Genomic DNA, 20,135 nt, shown 5'->3' with positions numbered 1-20,135 from the left:
AAGTTGCCTTGCCACATCTAAAGAAATTAGATGATAGAAGTACAAAAATGGTGTACTTAGGCAGCGAACCAGGATCAAAGGCGTATAGATTATTTGATCCTGTTTCAAAGAAAGTTTGCATCAGTCGCGATGTCAAATTCATGGAAAATGAAACATGGGATTGGAGTAAATACTTTGAAGATTTCAACCATGAGGAACCTGAGTGGACAAACTTCACTATTGAAGATATTCAAGTTACTAATCCACCGGTTGTGAATGAAACTCAAGTTGAAAATAGTGAATTTGATAACACAAATGGCAATGAAAATGAGGATGAAGACCCTCTATCGCCAAATTCACTTTACACTCCATCACCATACGCCCATGATTCAAAATTCACAAGGATCCATTGAATATACATCAGCTTCAGCAAGTTCATCTAACTCATTTGATCACACACCTGTACGAGGCTTTCATACTTTAACAGAAATATAAGAAAGAGCACCAGAGGTTGAGACGAATGAGTTACTATTGACCGAAGATGAACCTAGAAATTATAAAGAAGCATCGGAAGATGAAAAGTGGATTGAAGCTATGAAAGTGGAAATAGATTCAATCAACAAAAACAAAACGTGGAAGTTGACCGCTTTACCTAACAATCAAAAGGCAATTGGCCTGAAATGGGTGTTTAAGACTAAACGAGATGCAAGTGGAAAGATCATCAAACACAAGGCACGTTTAGTTGCAAAAGGTTATGTGCAACAACATGGGATAGACTTTGATGAAGTCTTTGCTCCCGTAGCACGTATAGAGACAGTTCGTCTGATTTTGGCTTTGGCAGCCTATAATGATTGGGAAGTACATCATTTGGATGTAAAATCTGCTTTCCTGCATGGCGAACTCAAAGAAGAAGTATATGTTTTGCAACCAGAAGGTTTTGTGAAACCAGAAAACGAAGGGAAGGTTTATAAACTTTCAAAGGCACTATATGGACTAAGACAAGCTCCACGTGCATGGAATGTAAAGTTAGATCATACCTTAAAATCCCTTGGATTTCAAAAGTGCTCTTTGGAACAAGCAGTCTACACTAAAAGAAATGAGACTTCAACTTTACTAATCGGAGTCTATGTTGATGATCTAATAGTGACTGGATATCCAAGGAAAGAAATTGATCACTTCAAATCTCAAATGGAAGAGAAATTTGAAATAAGTGATCTAGGGTTATTGGCTTACTATCTTGGTATAGAAGTCACCCAAACAGGGGGTGAAATCTCTATTAAACAATCCGGTTATATAACAAAAATTCTCAAAGATGCAAGAATGTTGGATAGCAATGACACCAGATACTAATGGACCCAGGAACTAAGTTAACAAAAACTGAAGGGGGAAATTCAGTCAATGCAACAGAATACAGAAGCTTAATCGGTTGTTTGAGATACTTGTTGCATATAAGGCCAGATCTCTGTTATTCTGTTGGTTTACTTAGTAGGTACATGCAAGAACCTAAAGAACATCACCAAAAGGCTATTAAGAAAGTGCTACGTTATATCAAAGGAACACAAAACCTTGGTATAACATACTATAATGTTTGTGGTTGTAAAATAACGGGCTATAGTGATAGCAGTTATGGAGTAAATACGGATGAAGGAAAAGGCACCACGGGAATAGTCTTCTATTTTGGAAACTCTCCAATAACTTGGTGCACTCAGAAACAACAAACTGTTGCCCTATCATCCTGTGAATCTGAATTCATGGCAGCAACTGCAGCAACATGCCAAGCATTATGGCTAAAGAGATTACTCGCTGCAATGATTGGATGGAAAGAAGAAAAGATCACATTACTAGTGGACAATAAATCAGCTATTGCTCTAATGAAGTATCCAGTATTTCATGGAAGAAGCAAGCACATTGATACTCGTTATCACTTCATAAGGGAATGTGTGGAAAACAATCATATCAATGTGGAACACATTAGTGGAGAACTACAAAAGGCAGACATCCTGACAAAAGCACTAGGAAGAGACAAGTTCATCACAATGAGGAAGTTGCTCGGTGTTCAAGATCTGCAACAAATACGATCGTGATTAAGGGGGTGATTGAAGGACTAATCCCCGATCATCCATACTTAGCGGGTCATTAGCGTAAATAGTAAATACTTATAGTTTAAGTGTTTTATGTATAAAGTAGAAGGGTTAAACTTGTATATCCCTATAACTTGTATATCTCTATATATGTGTATCGATGTGTAAAACATCAGACACAACATTATTCAATTTGATCTTGCAATTTATTCATCTTATTTCTCTTTGATTCTCAATTAGCGTTCATAATCTGGGCAACAAACCTTAATTCATATGAAACTTCATAATACTAAAACCAGTCTATGGAGAGTTCGGCGGCACCCAGGCTCAAAGTAACTTTAATTCATACGAATATGCAGGAAATTTGAGACAAGTTTAAACAACTAAAATTAAGATAGATCGATTTCAGCTATGGGGGACGCTCGATGGAACTTCAACAACTTCTTAGCAAACCTCAACTTTTCATCCGATGCAATGGGAATGTCCGACCACCTGGGACTGATAACAATCTTTTTAAGGAAAGGGGAAGATGCAAGTACATACTTTAACAAACACACATCATTCTCTAAAAATCCCACATATTCATACATCACACTTCGAAGCTGCAGCTGCTCTGTCGTGCTGTATTCTACCGGTGGGGACGGGAGAAAAGGCTGCAAGAATCACTAGTATATATTCAAATCTTAAGCTATATACACGTATATTTTATGTTATAAAACAAGCAATATGGTGTCTACATACCGCGTTTCTTGCTTTGATTTCAAGAGTCCGCAGATTCGGGCAGCTCCTAATCAATTCAACAGCACATGATAACTGCACATCATAGTTTAAAAGTATATCTGATAATTTAAGAACCTTGAGGCTGGGAAAAGAGGCAGAGAACCTCTGTTGCGCATCATCATTCTCCAACTACAAGAAAAGCCATTACACATACTTAGAAATATACGAGTCTTATGTTTCTGTACGAAAAGTAAACTTCAAAGACACAAACAAGTTAGCAATATTAATTACCATGGAATTTATAAAATTCAACTCAAACTCTTCAAGTTTCGGAAGAGAACCAAGAAGCTCAAAGATTGTACTGGAACTATGAAAATCCTTCATAGTGTCAACATTACACAAATATAAAGATAGTCTTTTGAGATTTTCAAGTTTTGCAATCTCAACTACTTTTACTTTGTTTGAAGAAGAAGATAACTTCAAATTCTCAAGTAAGGGACACAGAGTGATAAACTCCCCAAGTTCATTGTTTTTTCCACTCACGTACAACTCTAAGCTCAACAGGTTTGGAAAACCATGAAAATTAGGTGGAAGATTGAAACAATAATCTCTACTCTTAAGAGTGAGTTCCTTAACTCCTTTTCTTGACAACAATATAATCCAATGACTGATATCTTCATCGTCAACATCCAATCCGGCATATACTTCGATGACACACTTTGTAATAGGCCCTGTAAGATGAAGAAGCCTACTAACTAAAACCCTCACTTGATTATTTTGATCTTCTGTTTGTGTTAAATATTCGAAGAAGTCCTCATCGAATACGAGTTGCGTAAGCATATTCCACTTAAACCTCCATGCTTTTGATAAGACATCAGTCCTCACTGCTTCTTGTAATGGCAATCGATCAAGAATACTTGTTACCACGTTATCTGGCATGCGGCTAATAAAATCTCCTGGTGCAAACTGGAACGTATTATGTCTTGGTTGAGTCGGCTCCATTATTCTAAGAAAACGACACATACTAATCATCATATCACAAATAGAATGAACAATTAGCCAGATTCTATTTTTTAAAGGATATGTTACAAAAGTAAACTTAAAACTCAATTCAGAAAGAAAAATACTTAGATTCCATATTTGCACAAAATTAGGGTTTAGGTATGCAAAAAATGTTGATCGTGAAAAGTTAACAAACATGGCTTGATTTGTTTAGATTGCTACTGTGAATCAACAGATAACTAAGCAAACAACTTATTTAAATCCGTAAATGAAATTTTGCAGTAACAATATTATTACAAACCCTAGAATGCTTAATTTACCTTGAAATAAATTTCACAAGAAGCAACTCTTGTTCTAACCTTGAAAGAAACAACGCAGAAGATGTCTTCGATTATTACTCAGGTGGAATTAATTTGAACACACATCTTTATCTCTGGCGAAGAAAAAGGACGTTAACTTCACTCCACATACTTTTTATACGTTTATTATTAAATGAAGAATAATAAAACATATATGCCAGTGCAATGGGACAAATAATAGTGAAAAAAAAAGGAAATTATGTGTGTAATGGGTTGAAAGTGGCCCATTTAATTAATACAAACAACCCCTAAGTAATATTGGAATAACCTTGTTTTTAATTCTTATGTATAAATAATATTCAATCTATAAGTACATTTCATAATCTAAACTTGTGCCCCTCAACAGTGGCGGAACTAGAACTTGTCAATCGGGTGGGTCGTAATTAGGCTTGTAAACAAACACGAACAAGGCATGTGTTTTTTAGTTTGTGTTCGTTCATTAGGGAAACAAAGTGTCCGTTTTCGTCTATCCCCATTCGTTAATAGTATAAACGAGTGATTTACGAACAGAAATGAACATATATAACTTAACATAGATGGACGAACACTATTAAATAACCAGCGACTAAAACAAATTTGATGTATTTTATATACGTAAAAAGCCTAAATTATAAAAAGTGTTATATAACTTATTAGTATAAACTGAATAGTGAATAAACACCAACTAAAACTAAACAATAAATTTGTTATGTATGTCAATAACTTAACCTAGTTACATATCTTTTAAAATATAATAAAATTTTTGACGAAAGATATATTTTTAGTTTAACGGATAGCTAGACTTTATTAGTTAATTCGTTAAAAAAACCTAAATCAAACTTAACAATAAACTTAACAATATATCTTAACAATAGATATATTTTTAGTCTTAACAATTACTATTATAATTTTAGTTTAGTTTTAAGCCTTGCCAGTAATAATCAAATTAGATCCTTCGAAAAAAATGAATACCGTTCTTTATTTTGTTAACTAAAAAGTAACAACTTAACTCGTATATACGGGTGTGTTACAGGTTAATTCTTCTTGTTGGTCAATAATCTTGTAATTGAGAGAACAAAAAGACCAGAAGGGTTAACGGGTCAGGGTTTATAAGTTTTGCATTTCTAGGAACATACGTTCTATCAGCGTGTCAAAAACGCTTCTGGTTTGTTACATATGGGGCGCCATAAGTTAGTTGGGAATTTACAAAATGAAAAACAAAACAAAATGTGTATTATTTTCCGTTGTTATAGAAAGGAAAATAAAAAGAAGAAATAGCCCAGAGTGCAGCCCACCCGTTCGCCTGACTGAAACCTTTCAAATCAATCTCATATCCATTGTGATTCATTCCAAAATAAGATACCAAACATCGCGTTAATTCATACTAGACTAACAAGCACATGTTCATTTCTCCTTACACATCGAGGCCATAAATTCATACGGAAAATAAAAAAAGACAAGTTCAAAGGCTCTGAAACTAATATAGATCGACATCAACATCAAAGGCTCGATGGAGCTTCAGCAACTTCATAGCAAATTTCAACTTTTCATCTGGCGTAATCGGACCGTAGGGATAAATAACAATCTTTTTAAGGAAAGGGGAACACGCCGGTAAATACTTTAACAAACATACTTCACTATCTGAACCTTTCAAATATTCAAACATCACACTTCAAATGCAAATATATTAGATTATATAAAACGAGCAGTATGATGCATACCCAGTAACTTGCTGTGATGTCAAGAGTCTGCAAATTCGGGCAACTCCTAATCAACTCATTTATGATCGGATTTGAAAAGATTTTTTTACATCAAAACTCTTAACATATTTACAACAAGATCTGTACATAATTAATACGTATGTTCCGTTAAAAAAATAATTTCAGGAATTCACAAGCACATTCATAAGGAATGTAACATAAGGGCTGTAATCAGAGTTATGGTTTGGTCGGTTCGGTTTGCAGTGGTTCAATTTGGTTAAGACGGGCACACGGATATCATTAACAAATAGAATATATACACGGTAAACTATAAGAAACTTCCCCATAAATACAAAATATATTCTTGCTAAATATAATCAGACTAATAATTGATCTAGTTCTTCGGTTATGGCATAAATCATAAACAAATGATGTTTAGAGAGAGTTTGTTTATATATGAGTGGTTATGATGATTAATTCTTTTTATTAACATTTAACACCAACCTAACTACATTTGGATATTTAGACCAGATGGTATTTAGAATATGGCTTAAATACTAATTTAGCCCTTTCATGTTTATCTATTCATTTATTTATCTTTATTATTCGTTTATATTAATCTTCACGTTTAAATTTAAAATACAAAACATATAATGGCAATCGATCTAGAATATCAGCAATCACATTATTTGACATGCTGCTGATAACATCATCTGGTACAAACCTGAATGCATGTGTCCAGTGAATCAGCTCTCCATTATTCTAACAAGAAATATATTAATACAAACAGATTTCTACGGATTTGCAATTACTTATAAAAAACACTGAAACCTTGAAGGACTAATCCCGATCATCCATACTTAGCGGGTCACTAGCGTAAATAGTAAATACTTATAGTTTAAGTGTTTTATGTATAAAGTAGAAGGGTTTTATGTATAAAGTAGAAGGATTAAACTTGTATATCCTTATAACTTGTATATCTCTATATATATGTATCGATGTGTAAAACATCAGACACAACATTATTCAATTTGATCTTGCAATTTATTCATCTTATTTCTCTTTGATTCTCAATTAGCGTTCATAATCTGGGCAACAAATTGGTATCAGAGCATCAGGCTCTCTCGCTCTCAAGAATCAATTATTTGCTCGATCATTCGAATCTACACAAACAGTCAAATCAATTTCTGTGACATACAATCACATATTGTGATCAAGTGTTCTTCGCGTTTGAAACCCAGACACGAGTCGAAGGTGTTGTATAGGGTTATCAAGTCTCACGAAGATCGTTCACGTTTGATCTCGGTTTTGTTTGCTTATCCGATCAAGAAAGAACGTTGGTTGTTCTTTTGTGTCAACTGATCGCACAAATCGTTTTCGTGTTTTCGAAGACGCAATTGATACTAGCAGATTACTGAACAAGAACGAACTCTTGTTTAATCAGAATCTCGCTTCAAGGTCTGCACAAAAAGTCCAGGTTGTAATTAAATCTGTTTTTGTGTATTATATTGATCGTAAATTTCAGATTAAGTAGCATATTAATTCGGATATTGATCGTTGGCCTTTTGTGTTTTATTTATTGATCATAAAATTTCAGAATACAAATTGCAATTGTTCTGAAATCATTTTTTTTATCATTGACTTTATTGGGTTTTGATTCCAAACGTGAATTAAAAGAAATTTTAATTCCAATCATATTAACAGTCTATTGTTACTAAATTTTGATATTTTGTCTAAAGATTAGTTGTTCAATCCGGATTAAGAATTTCCTATGATTTTTTTCAAGTCCTAATCTTATTGGAATCCCATTAGAATAAGTCACTGTTTGGAATTAGTTTAATTCCTTGTTAAAATTGTCATTACTTAACAAATTCTCATTCAAGTTTGTTAAGATTGTTTACTGGTCCCCATTAAGAACATGGGTGAAAATAGTGGCAGTAAAGAAATAATTGTTATGCAAAAGGAAAGTGGTTCGTTAAATCATTTCCAATGTCCCACTTTGAAGTCCACAAATTATATAATTTGGGCTATCCGTATCAAGACTATACTTGAGGCAAACGGATTATGGGGAATGATTGAACCAAGTGTAGATACGCAACCAGATGTCAAGAAAGACAAAACTGCGATTGCATACTTGTTTCAAGCCTTACCCGAAGATCTCATATTGCAAGTTGCTAATTGCAAAAGTGCAAAAGAGGTATGGGAGGCATTAAAAACTAGACATGTTGGTATAGACATAGTGCAAAAGGCACGAATGCAAACACTCAAGTCTGAGTTTGATATGTTGCATATGAAAGAAGAAGAATCTATTGATTCGTTCACTGCCAAGTTAAACAATATTGTTACTAAGGCAACCAGTCTAGGATCAACATTTGATCAGCCTACGTTGGTACGAAAGTTACTAAATTCCGTGCCCGAAAGGTTTATCCATATGGTTGCATCCTTAGAACAAAATAATGATCTAGACACGATCTCACTAGATGAGACCATCGGCAGACTTAAGACTTTTGAAGAAAGAATCAAGTCTAAAAAGGGAAGTCATACCGATAGCAATGATAAACTTCTGTTCACAAATCACGACAACAAATTTAGTCGTGAAAAACGGTTTGGTAACCATGGACAAAAGAAGTTTGAACCATCACACAATAAATGGCGTGGTGGTAAGTCTAGACAATCTGGAAGAAAGGAAAAATCCTCTTGGAAATCAAATCATAGCAAAGAAGAAAAGGCTATGAAGGATACAAGCAATGTAAAATGTTACAAAGCATTATTCAAATTATTGCCCTAAAAATGAAAATGCACAAGATCAGTCAAATCTAGTGCAAGAAGATAATGAGCCAACCCTCTTGATGGCAATTACTGATAATAATGAGATCCATCAAGAAGTTTTCCTAAACAAAAAAGAAACTGAATCTGAAAAGGTCATAACTACCCATGAGAGCATGTGGTACTTAGATAATGGTGCAAGTAACCATATGACCAGTACACGAACACATTTCACCGATCTAGATGAAACTGCTAGCGGAAATGTCCGTTTTGGAGATGATTCACGGGTACATATTAAAGGTAAAGGCTCCATCTTGTTGGAATGTAAGAATGGGGATCAAAAGATTATCTCGCAAGTTTACTACATTCCAAGTCTCAAAAGTAATATCCTAAGTTTGGGACAATTAACAGAAACTGGGTGCAAAGTGGTAATGGAGGATAACCTATTGATGGTATATGATCAAAATAAAAAACTCCTAATGAAGGTTATACGTTCAACTAACAGATTATACCACATCAAGTTGAATATTGGTACACCCGTTTGCTTGTTGGCAAACTTAGAAGACCAAGCATGGTTATGGCATGCTCGGTTGGGTCACTTAAATTTTGACGCAATCAAAACCATGACCCAGAAACATTTGGTTAAGGGAATTCCTCGTATAAATCATGAGAGTCAAATTGTGATGCATGTTTAATAGGTAAACATAGTAGAACTCCATTTCCAAAACAGTCCAAGTTCAAGTCTTTGGAACCATTGGACCTAATATATTGAGATCTATGTGGTCCTATATCACCATTAACTCATGCAGGAAAGAAATACATGTTTCTTCTAGTAGATGATTGTACTAGATACATGTGGGCCTACTTTCTTAACTCTAAGGATCAAGCCTTTGAGATTTTCAAAGAGTTTAAATTGATGGTTGAAAACGAGGTTGGAACCAAGTTAAAAATGTTTAGAACTGATAGAGGTGGAGAATTCACATCAAATGAATTCTCACAATATTGCAAAAATAATGGCATCTCTAGGCAACTTACAGCACCATACCCCCCCACAACAAAACGGAGTAGTCGAACGACGAAATAGAACTATAATGTCGACTACTAGGAGTATGTTGAAAGCATCAAATATGCCTCGGAACTTTTGGGGAGAAGCAGTTAGACATGCGATTTATGTTTTGAATCGGGTGCCCACCAAGGCACTAATAAACTGCACCCCATATGAAGCTTTGAAAGGAAGAAAACCAAAGCTTGATCATCTTAGAATCTTTGGTTGCATAGCTTATGCAAAAGTTGCCTTGCCACATCTAAAGAAATTAGATGATAGAAGTACAAAAATGGTGTACTTAGGCAGCGAACCAGGATCAAAGGCGTATAGATTATTTGATCCTGTTTCAAAGAAAGTTTGCATCAGTCGCGATGTCAAATTCATGGAAAATGAAACATGGGATTGGAGTAAATACTTTGAAGATTTCAACCATGAGGAACCTGAGTGGACAAACTTCACTATTGAAGATATTCAAGTTACTAATCCACCGGTTGTGAATGAAACTCAAGTTGAAAATAGTGAATTTGATAACACAAATGGCAATGAAAATGAGGATGAAGACCCTCTATCGCCAAATTCACTTTACACTCCATCACCATACGCCCATGATTCAAAATTCACAAGGATCCATTGAATATACATCAGCTTCAGCAAGTTCATCTAACTCATTTGATCACACACCTGTACGAGGCTTTCATACTTTAACAGAAATATAAGAAAGAGCACCAGAGGTTGAGACGAATGAGTTACTATTGACCGAAGATGAACCTAGAAATTATAAAGAAGCATCGGAAGATGAAAAGTGGATTGAAGCTATGAAAGTGGAAATAGATTCAATCAACAAAAACAAAACGTGGAAGTTGACCGCTTTACCTAACAATCAAAAGGCAATTGGCCTGAAATGGGTGTTTAAGACTAAACGAGATGCAAGTGGAAAGATCATCAAACACAAGGCACGTTTAGTTGCAAAAGGTTATGTGCAACAACATGGGATAGACTTTGATGAAGTCTTTGCTCCCGTAGCACGTATAGAGACAGTTCGTCTGATTTTGGCTTTGGCAGCCTATAATGATTGGGAAGTACATCATTTGGATGTAAAATCTGCTTTCCTGCATGGCGAACTCAAAGAAGAAGTATATGTTTTGCAACCAGAAGGTTTTGTGAAACCAGAAAACGAAGGGAAGGTTTATAAACTTTCAAAGGCACTATATGGACTAAGACAAGCTCCACGTGCATGGAATGTAAAGTTAGATCATACCTTAAAATCCCTTGGATTTCAAAAGTGCTCTTTGGAACAAGCAGTCTACACTAAAAGAAATGAGACTTCAACTTTACTAATCGGAGTCTATGTTGATGATCTAATAGTGACTGGATATCCAAGGAAAGAAATTGATCACTTCAAATCTCAAATGGAAGAGAAATTTGAAATAAGTGATCTAGGGTTATTGGCTTACTATCTTGGTATAGAAGTCACCCAAACAGGGGGTGAAATCTCTATTAAACAATCCGGTTATATAACAAAAATTCTCAAAGATGCAAGAATGTTGGATAGCAATGACACCAGATACTAATGGACCCAGGAACTAAGTTAACAAAAACTGAAGGGGGAAATTCAGTCAATGCAACAGAATACAGAAGCTTAATCGGTTGTTTGAGATACTTGTTGCATATAAGGCCAGATCTCTGTTATTCTGTTGGTTTACTTAGTAGGTACATGCAAGAACCTAAAGAACATCACCAAAAGGCTATTAAGAAAGTGCTACGTTATATCAAAGGAACACAAAACCTTGGTATAACATACTATAATGTTTGTGGTTGTAAAATAACGGGCTATAGTGATAGCAGTTATGGAGTAAATACGGATGAAGGAAAAGGCACCACGGGAATAGTCTTCTATTTTGGAAACTCTCCAATAACTTGGTGCACTCAGAAACAACAAACTGTTGCCCTATCATCCTGTGAATCTGAATTCATGGCAGCAACTGCAGCAACATGCCAAGCATTATGGCTAAAGAGATTACTCGCTGCAATGATTGGATGGAAAGAAGAAAAGATCACATTACTAGTGGACAATAAATCAGCTATTGCTCTAATGAAGTATCCAGTATTTCATGGAAGAAGCAAGCACATTGATACTCGTTATCACTTCATAAGGGAATGTGTGGAAAACAATCATATCAATGTGGAACACATTAGTGGAGAACTACAAAAGGCAGACATCCTGACAAAAGCACTAGGAAGAGACAAGTTCATCACAATGAGGAAGTTGCTCGGTGTTCAAGATCTGCAACAAATACGATCGTGATTAAGGGGGTGATTGAAGGACTAATCCCCGATCATCCATACTTAGCGGGTCATTAGCGTAAATAGTAAATACTTATAGTTTAAGTGTTTTATGTATAAAGTAGAAGGGTTAAACTTGTATATCCCTATAACTTGTATATCTCTATATATGTGTATCGATGTGTAAAACATCAGACACAACATTATTCAATTTGATCTTGCAATTTATTCATCTTATTTCTCTTTGATTCTCAATTAGCGTTCATAATCTGGGCAACAAACCTTAATTCATATGAAACTTCATAATACTAAAACCAGTCTATGGAGAGTTCGGCGGCACCCAGGCTCAAAGTAACTTTAATTCATACGAATATGCAGGAAATTTGAGACAAGTTTAAACAACTAAAATTAAGATAGATCGATTTCAGCTATGGGGGACGCTCGATGGAACTTCAACAACTTCTTAGCAAACCTCAACTTTTCATCCGATGCAATGGGAATGTCCGACCACCTGGGACTGATAACAATCTTTTTAAGGAAAGGGGAAGATGCAAGTACATACTTTAACAAACACACATCATTCTCTAAAAATCCCACATATTCATACATCACACTTCGAAGCTGCAGCTGCTCTGTCGTGCTGTATTCTACCGGTGGGGACGGGAGAAAAGGCTGCAAGAATCACTAGTATATATTCAAATCTTAAGCTATATACACGTATATTTTATGTTATAAAACAAGCAATATGGTGTCTACATACCGCGTTTCTTGCTTTGATTTCAAGAGTCCGCAGATTCGGGCAGCTCCTAATCAATTCAACAGCACATGATAACTGCACATCATAGTTTAAAAGTATATCTGATAATTTAAGAACCTTGAGGCTGGGAAAAGAGGCAGAGAACCTCTGTTGCGCATCATCATTCTCCAACTACAAGAAAAGCCATTACACATACTTAGAAATATACGAGTCTTATGTTTCTGTACGAAAAGTAAACTTCAAAGACACAAACAAGTTAGCAATATTAATTACCATGGAATTTATAAAATTCAACTCAAACTCTTCAAGTTTCGGAAGAGAACCAAGAAGCTCAAAGATTGTACTGGAACTATGAAAATCCTTCATAGTGTCAACATTACACAAATATAAAGATAGTCTTTTGAGATTTTCAAGTTTTGCAATCTCAACTACTTTTACTTTGTTTGAAGAAGAAGATAACTTCAAATTCTCAAGTAAGGGACACAGAGTGATAAACTCCCCAAGTTCATTGTTTTTTCCACTCACGTACAACTCTAAGCTCAACAGGTTTGGAAAACCATGAAAATTAGGTGGAAGATTGAAACAATAATCTCTACTCTTAAGAGTGAGTTCCTTAACTCCTTTTCTTGACAACAATATAATCCAATGACTGATATCTTCATCGTCAACATCCAATCCGGCATATACTTCGATGACACACTTTGTAATAGGCCCTGTAAGATGAAGAAGCCTACTAACTAAAACCCTCACTTGATTATTTTGATCTTCTGTTTGTGTTAAATATTCGAAGAAGTCCTCATCGAATACGAGTTGCGTAAGCATATTCCACTTAAACCTCCATGCTTTTGATAAGACATCAGTCCTCACTGCTTCTTGTAATGGCAATCGATCAAGAATACTTGTTACCACGTTATCTGGCATGCGGCTAATAAAATCTCCTGGTGCAAACTGGAACGTATTATGTCTTGGTTGAGTCGGCTCCATTATTCTAAGAAAACGACACATACTAATCATCATATCACAAATAGAATGAACAATTAGCCAGATTCTATTTTTTAAAGGATATGTTACAAAAGTAAACTTAAAACTCAATTCAGAAAGAAAAATACTTAGATTCCATATTTGCACAAAATTAGGGTTTAGGTATGCAAAAAATGTTGATCGTGAAAAGTTAACAAACATGGCTTGATTTGTTTAGATTGCTACTGTGAATCAACAGATAACTAAGCAAACAACTTATTTAAATCCGTAAATGAAATTTTGCAGTAACAATATTATTACAAACCCTAGAATGCTTAATTTACCTTGAAATAAATTTCACAAGAAGCAACTCTTGTTCTAACCTTGAAAGAAACAACGCAGAAGATGTCTTCGATTATTACTCAGGTGGAATTAATTTGAACACACATCTTTATCTCTGGCGAAGAAAAAGGACGTTAACTTCACTCCACATACTTTTTATACGTTTATTATTAAATGAAGAATAATAAAACATATATGCCAGTGCAATGGGACAAATAATAGTGAAAAAAAAAGGAAATTATGTGTGTAATGGGTTGAAAGTGGCCCATTTAATTAATACAAACAACCCCTAAGTAATATTGGAATAACCTTGTTTTTAATTCTTATGTATAAATAATATTCAATCTATAAGTACATTTCATAATCTAAACTTGTGCCCCTCAACAGTGGCGGAACTAGAACTTGTCAATCGGGTGGTCGTAATTAGGCTTGTAAACAAACACGAACAAGGCATGTGTTTTTTAGTTTGTGTTCGTTCATTAGGGAAACAAAGTGTCCGTTTTCGTCTATCCCCATTCGTTAATAGTATAAACGAGTGATTTACGAACAGAAATGAACATATATAACTTAACATAGATGGACGAACACTATTAAATAACCAGCGACTAAAACAAATTTGATGTATTTTATATACGTAAAAAGCCTAAATTATAAAAAGTGTTATATAACTTATTAGTATAAACTGAATAGTGAATAAACACCAACTAAAACTAAACAATAAATTTGTTATGTATGTCAATAACTTAACCTAGTTACATATCTTTTAAAATATAATAAAATTTTTGACGAAAGATATATTTTTAGTTTAACGGATAGCTAGACTTTATTAGTTAATTCGTTAAAAAAACCTAAATCAAACTTAACAATAAACTTAACAATATATCTTAACAATAGATATATTTTTAGTCTTAACAATTACTATTATAATTTTAGTTTAGTTTTAAGCCTTGCCAGTAATAATCAAATTAGATCCTTCGAAAAAAATGAATACCGTTCTTTATTTTGTTAACTAAAAAGTAACAACTTAACTCGTATATACGGGTGTGTTACAGGTTAATTCTTCTTGTTGGTCAATAATCTTGTAATTGAGAGAACAAAAAGACCAGAAGGGTTAACGGGTCAGGGTTTATAAGTTTTGCATTTCTAGGAACATACGTTCTATCAGCGTGTCAAAAACGCTTCTGGTTTGTTACATATGGGGCGCCATAAGTTAGTTGGGAATTTACAAAATGAAAAACAAAACAAAATGTGTATTATTTTCCGTTGTTATAGAAAGGAAAATAAAAAGAAGAAATAGCCCAGAGTGCAGCCCACCCGTTCGCCTGACTGAAACCTTTCAAATCAATCTCATATCCATTGTGATTCATTCCAAAATAAGATACCAAACATCGCGTTAATTCATACTAGACTAACAAGCACATGTTCATTTCTCCTTACACATCGAGGCCATAAATTCATACGGAAAATAAAAAAAGACAAGTTCAAAGGCTCTGAAACTAATATAGATCGACATCAACATCAAAGGCTCGATGGAGCTTCAGCAACTTCATAGCAAATTTCAACTTTTCATCTGGCGTAATCGGACCGTAGGGATAAATAACAATCTTTTTAAGGAAAGGGGAACACGCCGGTAAATACTTTAACAAACATACTTCACTATCTGAACCTTTCAAATATTCAAACATCACACTTCAAATGCAAATATATTAGATTATATAAAACGAGCAGTATGATGCATACCCAGTAACTTGCTGTGATGTCAAGAGTCTGCAAATTCGGGCAACTCCTAATCAACTCATTTATGATCGGATTTGAAAAGATTTTTTTACATCAAAACTCTTAACATATTTACAACAAGATCTGTACATAATTAATACGTATGTTCCGTTAAAAAAATAATTTCAGGAATTCACAAGCACATTCATAAGGAATGTAACATAAGGGCTGTAATCAGAGTTATGGTTTGGTCGGTTCGGTTTGCAGTGGTTCAATTTGGTTAAGACGGGCACACGGATATCATTAACAAATAGAATATATACACGGTAAACTATAAGAAACTTCCCCATAAATACAAAATATATTCTTGCTAAATATAATCAGACTAATAATTGATCTAGTTCTTCGGTTATGGCATAAATCATAAACAAATGATGTTTAGAGAGAGTTTGTTTATATATGAGTGGTTATGATGATTAATTCTTTTTATTAACATTTAACACCAACCTAACTACATTTGGATATTTAGACCAGATGGTATTTAGAATATGGCTTAAATACTAATTTAGCCCTTTCATGTTTATCTATTCATTTATTTATCTTTATTATTCGTTTATATTAATCTTCACGTTTAAATTTAAAATACAAAACATATAATGGCAATCGATCTAGAATATCAGCAATCACATTATTTGACATGCTGCTGATAACATCATCTGGTACAAACCTGAATGCATGTGTCCAGTGAATCAGCTCTCCATTATTCTAACAAGAAATATATTAATACAAACAGATTTCTACGGATTTGCAATTACTTATAAAAAACACTGAAACCTTGAAGGACTAATCCCGATCATCCATACTTAGCGGGTCACTAGCGTAAATAGTAAATACTTATAGTTTAAGTGTTTTATGTATAAAGTAGAAGGGTTTTATGTATAAAGTAGAAGGATTAAACTTGTATATCCTTATAACTTGTATATCTCTATATATATGTATCGATGTGTAAAACATCAGACACAACATTATTCAATTTGATCTTGCAATTTATTCATCTTATTTCTCTTTGATTCTCAATTAGCGTTCATAATCTGGGCAACAAATTGGTATCAGAGCATCAGGCTCTCTCGCTCTCAAGAATCAATTATTTGCTCGATCATTCGAATCTACACAAACAGTCAAATCAATTTCTGTGACATACAATCACATATTGTGATCAAGTGTTCTTCGCGTTTGAAACCCAGACACGAGTCGAAGGTGTTGTATAGGGTTATCAAGTCTCACGAAGATCGTTCACGTTTGATCTCGGTTTTGTTTGCTTATCCGATCAAGAAAGAACGTTGGTTGTTCTTTTGTGTCAACTGATCGCACAAATCGTTTTCGTGTTTTCGAAGACGCAATTGATACTAGCAGATTACTGAACAAGAACGAACTCTTGTTTAATCAGAATCTCGCTTCAAGGTCTGCACAAAAAGTCCAGGTTGTAATTAAATCTGTTTTTGTGTATTATATTGATCGTAAATTTCAGATTAAGTAGCATATTAATTCGGATATTGATCGTTGGCCTTTTGTGTTTTATTTATTGATCATAAAATTTCAGAATACAAATTGCAATTGTTCTGAAATCATTTTTTTTATCATTGACTTTATTGGGTTTTGATTCCAAACGTGAATTAAAAGAAATTTTAATTCCAATCATATTAACAGTCTATTGTTACTAAATTTTGATATTTTGTCTAAAGATTAGTTGTTCAATCCGGATTAAGAATTTCCTATGATTTTTTTCAAGTCCTAATCTTATTGGAATCCCATTAGAATAAGTCACTGTTTGGAATTAGTTTAATTCCTTGTTAAAATTGTCATTACTTAACAAATTCTCATTCAAGTTTGTTAAGATTGTTTACTGGTCCCCATTAAGAACATGGGTGAAAATAGTGGCAGTAAAGAAATAATTGTTATGCAAAAGGAAAGTGGTTCGTTAAATCATTTCCAATGTCCCACTTTGAAGTCCACAAATTATATAATTTGGGCTATCCGTATCAAGACTATACTTGAGGCAAACGGATTATGGGGAATGATTGAACCAAGTGTAGATACGCAACCAGATGTCAAGAAAGACAAAACTGCGATTGCATACTTGTTTCAAGCCTTACCCGAAGATCTCATATTGCAAGTTGCTAATTGCAAAAGTGCAAAAGAGGTATGGGAGGCATTAAAAACTAGACATGTTGGTATAGACATAGTGCAAAAGGCACGAATGCAAACACTCAAGTCTGAGTTTGATATGTTGCATATGAAAGAAGAAGAATCTATTGATTCGTTCACTGCCAAGTTAAACAATATTGTTACTAAGGCAACCAGTCTAGGATCAACATTTGATCAGCCTACGTTGGTACGAAAGTTACTAAATTCCGTGCCCGAAAGGTTTATCCATATGGTTGCATCCTTAGAACAAAATAATGATCTAGACACGATCTCACTAGATGAGACCATCGGCAGACTTAAGACTTTTGAAGAAAGAATCAAGTCTAAAAAGGGAAGTCATACCGATAGCAATGATAAACTTCTGTTCACAAATCACGACAACAAATTTAGTCGTGAAAAACGGTTTGGTAACCATGGACAAAAGAAGTTTGAACCATCACACAATAAATGGCGTGGTGGTAAGTCTAGACAATCTGGAAGAAAGGAAAAATCCTCTTGGAAATCCAATCATAGCAAAGAAGAAAAGGCTATGAAGGATACAAGCAATGTAAAATGTTACAAAGCATTATTCAAATTATTGCCCTAAAAATGAAAATGCACAAGATCAGTCAAATCTAGTGCAAGAAGATAATGAGCCAACCCTCTTGATGGCAATTACTGATAATAATGAGATCCATCAAGAAGTTTTCCTAAACAAAAAAGAAACTGAATCTGAAAAGGTCATAACTACCCATGAGAGCATGTGGTACTTAGATAATGGTGCAAGTAACCATATGACCAGTACACGAACACATTTCACCGATCTAGATGAAACTGCTAGCGGAAATGTCCGTTTTGGAGATGATTCACGGGTACATATTAAAGGTAAAGGCTCCATCTTGTTGGAATGTAAGAATGGGGATCAAAAGATTATCTCGCAAGTTTACTACATTCCAAGTCTCAAAAGTAATATCCTAAGTTTGGGACAATTAACAGAAACTGGGTGCAAAGTGGTAATGGAGGATAACCTATTGATGGTATATGATCAAAATAAAAAACTCCTAATGAAGGTTATACGTTCAACTAACAGATTATACCACATCAAGTTGAATATTGGTACACCCGTTTGCTTGTTGGCAAACTTAGAAGACCAAGCATGGTTATGGCATGCTCGGTTGGGTCACTTAAATTTTGACGCAATCAAAACCATGACCCAGAAACATTTGGTTCAGGGAATTCCTCGTATAAATCATGAGAGTCAAATTGTGATGCATGTTTAATAGGTAAACATAGTAGAACTCCATTTCCAAAACAGTCCAAGTTCAAGTCTTTGGAACCATTGGACCTAATATATTGAGATCTATGTGGTCCTATATCACCATTAACTCATGCAGGAAAGAAATACATGTTTCTTCTAGTAGATGATTGTACTAGATACATGTGGGCCTACTTTCTTAACTCTAAGGATCAAGCCTTTGAGATTTTCAAAGAGTTTAAATTGATGGTTGAAAACGAGGTTGGAACCAAGTTAAAAATGTTTAGAACTGATAGAGGTGGAGAATTCACATCAAATGAATTCTCACAATATTGCAAAAATAATGGCATCTCTAGGCAACTTACAGCACCATACCCCCCACAACAAAACGGAGTAGTCGAACGACGAAATAGAACTATAATGTCGACTACTAGGAGTATGTTGAAAGCATCAAATATGCCTCGGAACTTTTGGGGAGAAGCAGTTAGACATGCGATTTATGTTTTGAATCGGGTGCCCACCAAGGCACTAATAAACTGCACCCCATATGAAGCTTTGAAAGGAAGAAAACCAAAGCTTGATCATCTTAGAATCTTTGGTTGCATAGCTTATGCAAAAGTTGCCTTGCCACATCTAAAGAAATTAGATGATAGAAGTACAAAAATGGTGTACTTAGGCAGCGAACCAGGATCAAAGGCGTATAGATTATTTGATCCTGTTTCAAAGAAAGTTTGCATCAGTCGCGATGTCAAATTCATGGAAAATGAAACATGGGATTGGAGTAAATACTTTGAAGATTTCAACCATGAGGAACCTGAGTGGACAAACTTCACTATTGAAGATATTCAAGTTACTAATCCACCGGTTGTGAATGAAACTCAAGTTGAAAATAGTGAATTTGATAACACAAATGGCAATGAAAATGAGGATGAAGACCCTCTATCGCCAAATTCACTTTACACTCCATCACCATACGCCCATGATTCAAAATTCACAAGGATCCATTG

General features: G+C 34.5%; 2 protein-coding genes and 2 pseudogenes across 2 annotated transcripts; 2 read left to right on the top strand and 2 right to left on the bottom strand.

Annotated features, from left to right (window-relative positions):
* The first annotated feature begins 1,328 nt into the window (after window positions 1-1,328).
* LOC143580792 (secreted RxLR effector protein 161 pseudogene) lies at window positions 1,329-2,063 on the top strand (annotated as a pseudogene).
* Window positions 2,064-2,449: 386 nt separating this feature from the next.
* On the bottom strand, window positions 2,450-3,782 carry LOC143580791 (F-box/FBD/LRR-repeat protein At1g13570-like). Its single transcript, XM_077063726.1, has 4 exons — window positions 3,072-3,782; window positions 2,916-2,969; window positions 2,802-2,873; window positions 2,450-2,713 (listed from the first exon to the last, which is right to left on the bottom strand). Exons 1-4 carry the CDS (start codon window positions 3,780-3,782, stop codon window positions 2,450-2,452), a joined length of 1,101 nt encoding a protein of 366 aa, XP_076919841.1.
* Window positions 3,783-11,201: 7,419 nt separating this feature from the next.
* LOC143580790 (secreted RxLR effector protein 161 pseudogene) lies at window positions 11,202-11,936 on the top strand (annotated as a pseudogene).
* Window positions 11,937-12,322: 386 nt separating this feature from the next.
* Window positions 12,323-13,655, bottom strand: LOC143580788 (F-box/FBD/LRR-repeat protein At1g13570-like). Its single transcript, XM_077063725.1, has 4 exons — window positions 12,945-13,655; window positions 12,789-12,842; window positions 12,675-12,746; window positions 12,323-12,586 (listed from the first exon to the last, which is right to left on the bottom strand). Exons 1-4 carry the CDS (start codon window positions 13,653-13,655, stop codon window positions 12,323-12,325), a joined length of 1,101 nt encoding a protein of 366 aa, XP_076919840.1.
* Window positions 13,656-20,135: the final 6,480 nt, after the last annotated feature.

Source organism: Bidens hawaiensis, unplaced genomic scaffold (genome assembly GCF_021521415.1).
Source record: "Bidens hawaiensis isolate Kalapana, Puna unplaced genomic scaffold, B.hawaiensis_p1.1 tig00030599_1, whole genome shotgun sequence".
Taxonomy (NCBI): domain Eukaryota; kingdom Viridiplantae; phylum Streptophyta; class Magnoliopsida; order Asterales; family Asteraceae; genus Bidens; species Bidens hawaiensis.
This window is presented reverse-complemented; position numbering and strand designations above follow the sequence as displayed.